The 7,323-nt window shown below is 40.0% G+C and overlaps 1 protein-coding gene across 1 annotated transcript in view; it reads right to left on the bottom strand.

Moving 5' to 3' along the window:
• Positions 1-7,323, bottom strand: part of FAM91A1 (family with sequence similarity 91, member A1) — a 26,857-nt gene that overhangs the window by 16,277 nt on the left and 3,257 nt on the right. The window contains exons 3-7 of the mRNA XM_009997686.1: positions 6,064-6,148; positions 5,227-5,378; positions 4,318-4,375; positions 1,414-1,481; positions 67-180 (exon numbers count right to left, since the gene is read on the bottom strand). Coding sequence (XP_009995988.1) covers positions 67-180; positions 1,414-1,481; positions 4,318-4,375; positions 5,227-5,378; positions 6,064-6,148 — 477 coding nt within the window. The remainder of the gene's footprint in view (positions 1-66; positions 181-1,413; positions 1,482-4,317; positions 4,376-5,226; positions 5,379-6,063; positions 6,149-7,323) is intronic.

The raw sequence follows: 7,323 nt of genomic DNA, 5'->3' as shown, positions 1-7,323 counted from the left end.
AAGCCATCATTTTCAGGTACCATCAGCATTCAGTCAAAACAAGAGATGCAACCCATACTAAATTACCTTGATGTCATCCTCAGTGATGTAGCCAGACTGTACGACCCACCAAGCTTCTATAGCAATCTCCACAGGCTTCATGGGTAACAGATCATGAGCAGTTTTCCTTCTGAAAAATTTCTGCAGTGGTACAGTCCATTTGAGATTGTAAAAAAAGAGCACTTCACAGGTGCAGACAGAAATTTACCTTTATATAAAGCTGATTTTTATAAACATCCATCTCCAAATACATTCTATTCACAGACTGGATACACACAAATACTATTAGCCTTGCGCCTTAGTAAAAGCACATGCTTGTTCATAAAAAGCACAGTTCTCTCCTCCATCACATAAAAATGGGAAGGAAAAAATTATTTACATCTGATACTGCTAAATATTCACATAAACCCTTATTGCACGTGTTACTAACTTAAAAACAAATCACACTATTCAAACACATTCAAACACAAGTCCAGATCTAAACTATTCATGGTATTTTTTAATGCAAGCAAGTAAGAGAGCACAGCAAAGTACAAAAAAGGGATATTTTAAAGCAGTTGAATGATCTTAGAAAAACATTTTAGGAGCATTTCTTTTTTACTTCAAAGGACAAAGTACCCCAAGAAGTATGATGTTAAAAAAAGTACAGTCCAAGAAAGAAAAACTGGAGGGTACTGTTTTGTTATAAATCTAAAAATCTTCCCTCCCACAGTATAGCCATTACTTTCTGGTTCAATCTATCAACTTCATATTTTGGTAAGCACACTTTTGGCTGAAGGAGCACTGTGAAGCTACTGCAAGAACAATTATGCATTTTCTGAAGGAAGAAAGGAACTGTTCCAAATAAAAGTCATAATTTTATCAACAGTCATTACAATGTTTTCCAGGTGTGCTGTTGACAAGCAAGGATGCCTGTTCAGACTCACTACCCTTTTCTCAGAAAAAAACATACATGCTACAAAAATGTACACCTAGCTGGAGGACTGCCTCAGAATGAGCTCCAACCTCAACTACACTTATAGAAACATGGAATGATTCTATGACAACCATTGTTCCATGTTTATACTGGCCAGGAGATAATAATTATCTGGTGTCATAGAGTAGATACAACTCTGGAAATAAATGTGTGGAAAAAAAAAAGGAAAAAAATAAAGACATAGCACTCAATATCTTTTTTTCAGAATACTTTGATTTAAAATTTAAAAGCTCTTAACTGCCTTCAGAAAACACCATCTAATTAGCAATACACTAGGTCACATTCAATTAGACATACTATTAAACTGAACAGATCCATTAAATTATTCCATTTAACATTTCTTATACAATAATACGGGCAGGTGGGAAGAAAGGGAGGGAAATTAAAGACAAACTTACTTTTGAAGACCTACATTGGTTCATTAGATCTATATATTGGTTTCTTCCTATACCAAGAAGTCTTAGACCTGAAAAATAAGTAAGATTTTCTAATAAGATAGGTATAAGCTGAAGATGCATAAAATATTCTTCAAAGCATCAGACTTACTTCCACAGTAATATTTTAATTACTATTTCTTCCCATAATAAAATTATTGTTTTAAGAGCTAAATTCACTTTTAACTGAATTTAACAGAAATCCATATGTGAAAACCAGAATCCATTCCCATTCATTTACTCTGTACAGATTTAAAAACAACAACACCACCAACATACCCCATCTCTCATCACAGGGTAGCAGAGAATAATCCAACCCTTTTCTTTCCTACACTGTTATTAACAGGTAATAACCACAGTTCAAATTAACAGAACTAAAGTTGTACCAGATTTTGGTCAACAGTTTTTCCTTCCCCTAGTGCATCCCACACCATGCACTGGATGAGAAAGATTAAATAAGAGTCAGAGCACAAACGGGCACATAAACATCTAAGAAAGATGATTAAGATATCATTGAGTTAATCATAGAATCATTAAGTTTGGAAGGGACCTTAAAGATCTTCAAGTTCCAACCCCCCTGCCATGACCAGGGAACCCTACCACTAGACCAGGTTGCACAAAACCTTGTCCAACCTGGCCTTAAAAACCTCCAGGGATGGGGCATCAACAACCTCCCTGGGCAACCCATTCCAGTTCCTCACCACCAGAATTTCTTCCTAAGATCTAACCTAAATCTCCCCTCTCTCAGTTTAAAACCATTACCCCTTGTCCTATCACTATCTTGTCTGATGAAAAGTCCCTCCCCAGCTTTCCTGTAGCCCCTTTCAAGTACTGGAAGGTGCTATAAGGTCTTCCTGGAGCCTTCTCTTCTCCAGGCTGAACAGCCCCAACTCTCTCAACTTGTCCTCATAGCAAAGCTGCTCCAGGCCTTTGACCATCTTGGTGACCCTTCTCTGGACCGTCTTCAACAGGTCTATACTCTTCTTGTGCTGAGGGCACCAGAGCTGTACACAGTATTCCAGGTGGGGTCTCACCAGAGCAAAGCAGAGGGGCAGAATCACCTCCCTGGCCCTGCTGGCCACACTTCTTTTGATGCAGCCCAGGACACATCTGGCTCTCTGGGCTCCAGCACACACTGGCAGCTCATGTCGAGCTTCTCAACAACTACCACCTCCAAGTCTTTCTCCTCAGGTCTGCTCTCCAGCCATTCTCCAAAATTAAACTGAATCAAAACTTAATTCTATAATCTCCAGCCTTCAACCATTAAGGAACTACCAACAGATATTGGAAACTCAGTAGTTTTAATCCATATGCTGCCTGTTTTAAACCCAACTTTCTAATTTGACACTGGTTTTCAGGACACAATGTTAATAAAAATGCTTAATTTAATTATATTGCAGTCAATGACATGCAGCTGCTGCTAAAAAAAAAACACAACTGCTGGGGGGGAAGGGTTGGGAGTGGGGAAAAAAAGGGAAGACCTTCCTCTCCTCATAGTCCTGAGTAACACAAAATCCCAACAACCAACAAGCTACATGATGCAGACAGGTCTTGAAAGTCTCCAGAGAAGGAGACTCCACAACCTCTCTGGGCAGCCTGTTCCAGGGCTCCGTCACCCTCACAGTAAAGAAGTTTCTCCTAGTGTTGAGGTGGAACTTCCTGTGTTGTAATTTGGTGCCATTTCCCCTTCTCCTATCACAGGGCACCACTCAAAAAAGACTGGCCCATTCTTGACATGCACCCTTCAGATTAAGGTCCCCTCTTGTTCTTCTCTTCTCAAGACTAAACAGCCCCAGGTGTCTTAGCCTGTCCTCATATGACAGATGTTCCAGTCCCTTAATCATCCTTGTAGCCCTCTGTTTGGCTCCTTCCAGCATATCCCTGTCACTATTGAACTGGGGAGCCCAGAACTGGACAAAGTACTCCAGATGTGGTCTTAGTAGGACAGAGTAGAGGGGGAGGAGAACCTCCCTTGACCTGCTGGAGACACTCTTCTTAATGCATCCCATGATACTACTGGCTTTCTTGGCCACAAGGGCACATGGCTGTCCCATGGATAACTTTTTGCCTACCAGGACCCCAAGGTCCCTCTCCATGGGGCTGCTTTCAAAAGCTGCAGGCTGCTCCTCCACTGACTACAAGCCATCCTTAAAAAGAACTACATAAATTCATGCCAAAGGTGAAGAAGTCTTTAGCTATAAATAACTTCTCAGTAGCAGGTTTAATTAACAGCCTCTCTCTGCCAGGAGTTTGCATTTTCCTCTGTAAGACTTACCAGTAGGCTATAGCTCTTCCTTTGTTCTCCTCCACCTGGTTCAACATTTTTGCCTTCCTAATCTCCCCATCCCACACCCACAACAGGCTAATAGAAAGCAGGACAAAACATCTGGCACATCCAGAATTGTCATAAGATGCCAGAATCTCTTCTCTATTATTTTCTGGTACATCATCCCTCAATCCACACTCACAGTAATTCACAGGAGTGTCAAGAGCCTTTCAGAGTCTTCCTAAAACTTTCTACCCAACACATGCCAAAAGACCTAGTAGGAAAGGACGAGCAGCTCAGCTTGCTGATGCACAACATCCAGTAAGACTTTTCACCCAGAAGTCCAAGCAAACAGGAATGCAATAAAGGCAAGGACAGAAGCTGCACCATTCCTATTTATACTCAAACTAGCCTCAATTCCAGCACTGACCATACGGACAGAACTCTACATGGAGAGCACATGCTCTTTCATAACAGTATTTAAATGCTTCTACACCTTCATTCACACTCTTATGTTGAAGCAGAGATGCCCACAACACTCTTGTCAGAAGTTCCTTATTTCCAACTCCCTGAAAGCAGTAATACAACTAGGTAATACTCACAGTCAGCAGCAGTGAAGTTGGGTAATGAATCATAGCTTTTTTCGCTGTTCATTATATCCTTAAAAAGACAAGAAAACTTACTTGAAACAACAAAGTAGTAATTTCAGAGAAGCACATCCAAAATTCCTCCTTTTTTTTAAGAGCAAAGTGAAATTAAAAACATCTATGAAAGTCAGTTACCTTATTAAACTTGCCAATTACTTGACTAATCATTACACAGTAAGTTAAATATTTTTAAAAGAGACTTGTTTAAGCTTTACTACAAAGGATGCCCATTGAGAGAATAATAATGATAAAATCCTACATCTGTCTTCACAAGAAATCCAGCACAGTTTCTAACAGTAATAACAGAACACTATTACTATACACAAAATAAAAAAGCCCTTCTGATATCCAATGAAAATAGAAGAACATTGCCATAGTGCTGAGAGAAAACAGAACCACCTTTGTTCTCACAGAAAATTATCTGCTTCAGGCTTTTGAAAGAGCTTCTAATATGTTTAAGTGTCCTTTAGAACAAAAAAAGAAAATAACTGCTCAAATGTGCTGCTTTTTAAAAATGGGAATTATCTTTTCTTTGTTAATCTAACAGAAGAAGCTATTTATTTCACAGCTGGTAGTGAGTAGCCACAATCTCAAACACCAAAAGAGAAAGACTGGCCCCAAAGTGAGTCCCACCCCTGTTCCACATGACCAAGTCCAGCTCTTGAACAGCTTATGGGGGAAGAAGGGAAAAAAAACTGCAGGTACAAGCAAGTCTCCAGAAAGTCTCCTTACTGTTCCCTTACATGTCAGCACATTCCACCCCAAAGCAAACAAGCTCCATGACACTTCCACGTGTGCATTACGGGGCCATCACCAACATCTCTAGGACAGGAAACAACATTCTCACCACAGCTTTGTACTCACCTCCATTATGCCCGTGTAATACGAAAATGGTGTTACTCTCAGCCCTTTTACCATGATGTCAGACAAGTGATAAGGGTACAACATGAGATGATCTCGACTATATTTTAACAGATCCTCATAATATTTACGCTCGTCTTTCTTGACATGCTTAACTACAAGGGGAGGAAAACAGAAGTTACACTATTAAGCAATTTTTTATTTTAAGTGTTATAAGAAAAGGATCAAAAATAGCAAAATGGCAATTATCAGAAAACTAACAACGAAAGAAAAGAGTGGTGCAGGGCATTCATCATCCAGGAATTTCTATATATAAGTACTCTCAGAGCCTTTAAAGATGACATTAGAACAGAGTAGATTAATTTTACAGGTGACCAGAAAGTGCCCTGTTGAGACAGAACTCATGCAGGCTGTAGAAAATTATCTTCTAATTAATGAAACTTACCTAATTTGGAACTATTAATAGATGCAGTCAAAACAAAATAAATTCAAACTCAGGAAACAAGTCATAGCTCATGAGAGTTGTGGCCACTGAATCTCAACTAGTGACAGGCTTTCTTTTATGAGTCAAATCCTCTGTTAACTAGTCTTGATTTCTTGGGAAAGGGAGGTGTAACTATTAAAACCCACCCACTGAAGGAGTTCAGTTCCACTTGCCAGTGCAGTAACCTTAAAGAGTACTTTGATAGAAAAGCTGCCAAACAGACTCAAAAGTCAAGACTCATCTTGGGGAAGGAGGGGCCTTTGAACAGGACTAGTTCTTGCAGACTTACAGTAAAGACAAGCTTCCCCACAGAATAATCAGGAAGCAGCCAGAAGTTACTTAGCTGCTTTACTCACCCAAGTTATTCCGGTACCGTAACTGATTGCGGATGCTGTAGAGCACGACCTGCCTTTCATATTCCCTCTGAGAGTTTCCAAGACCCTTAAAAACATAAAAACCTCTTAGCTGACATGCACAACACCCCTTTTATTTACCCTACTGCGAAGCAACTTATGACAGGCAGGCAGTTATTACTCAGGGAGTCCCTCAGTTCAATACAGTGATAGTATCTCCAGTCTCTGCACAAGGTCAAAAAGCAACTTTAGTTAAATGTAAGTTTAATTGCATCTAAACAGGACGCAACTTTAAGCAATAATATTTAACTACTATTTTTTCTAGCACCATTTTGATAAAAAGGGAGCATCTAATTCTAAAATCAAGGGTTTTACGAGCATTTAACCAAGGATTTGGCATCTTGCAGCCTTGGAGAATCACCCAGAACTGGTATAGCACAAATCAAGTATGACAAATGACACATGAAGCTCCAACTGCTGCACCTAAGAAGCTTATAAAGCAGAACATACACAATGAAACAGCTCAAGTTGTAGAAGCTTCACACAAGTAAGGCAATCAAGTGATCTTAGGTCACAAGATTAAGGCCTAAGCACAGGACACTACTTGACTGTCATAAAAGAAGATAAAAAGAGAACTTCAACTGATGCTTTAAATGCCTTTTTTCAAAAACTATCCCCTAATGTTATTCATATTATTCTTCTACTCTGCATCTGCAACAAGCAGTCTGCTTGGGTTCTTTCCCCCCTCTTCAGGTTCCTTCAATGATGCTTATATTTAAAAAACAAACAAACAAAAGATCCTTGAGCACATACTGTAGAATTAGGTACGAGGTCCACAGCTGATTAACTGCAGCCAAAGGATCCAAGTATTTGTTCAAAGTACAAAAATACTAAGGAATATTCTAACACTAAAGTAAACAAAACAGTATTTCAGAAGAAAGCATTAAATACTGGTGTATCTTCTATCCTGAACCACACAGCCAACAGCTGTGTAACAGGAAAAAGAAATCATCATTCCCACCCCTCTGACAGCTCCTGAAATCCCAAAGCATCAGGTTCCTCAGGACCTGCAGTCAATACCCATCAGGAATTGTTTTTCAGCACCTGCTTTCAAGCACCCTAAGACCGGGGAGAGAAGCACGTCCTGACCTGACACCAGACCTCCCCTCCTCTGCCAGAGGCCTGTTCAGCCCAGCAAATCAAAATTTCATGAGGCTTTTCTCTCCCAGGAGCCGCGGCTACCGGTGGCACCAGGGTCAGCCC

The sequence above is a fragment of the Chaetura pelagica genome, unplaced genomic scaffold (genome assembly GCF_000747805.2).
Source record: "Chaetura pelagica isolate M959 unplaced genomic scaffold, ChaPel_1.0 scaffold1, whole genome shotgun sequence".
In the NCBI taxonomy this organism is placed as follows: Eukaryota; Metazoa; Chordata; class Aves; order Apodiformes; family Apodidae; genus Chaetura; species Chaetura pelagica.
This window is presented reverse-complemented; position numbering and strand designations above follow the sequence as displayed.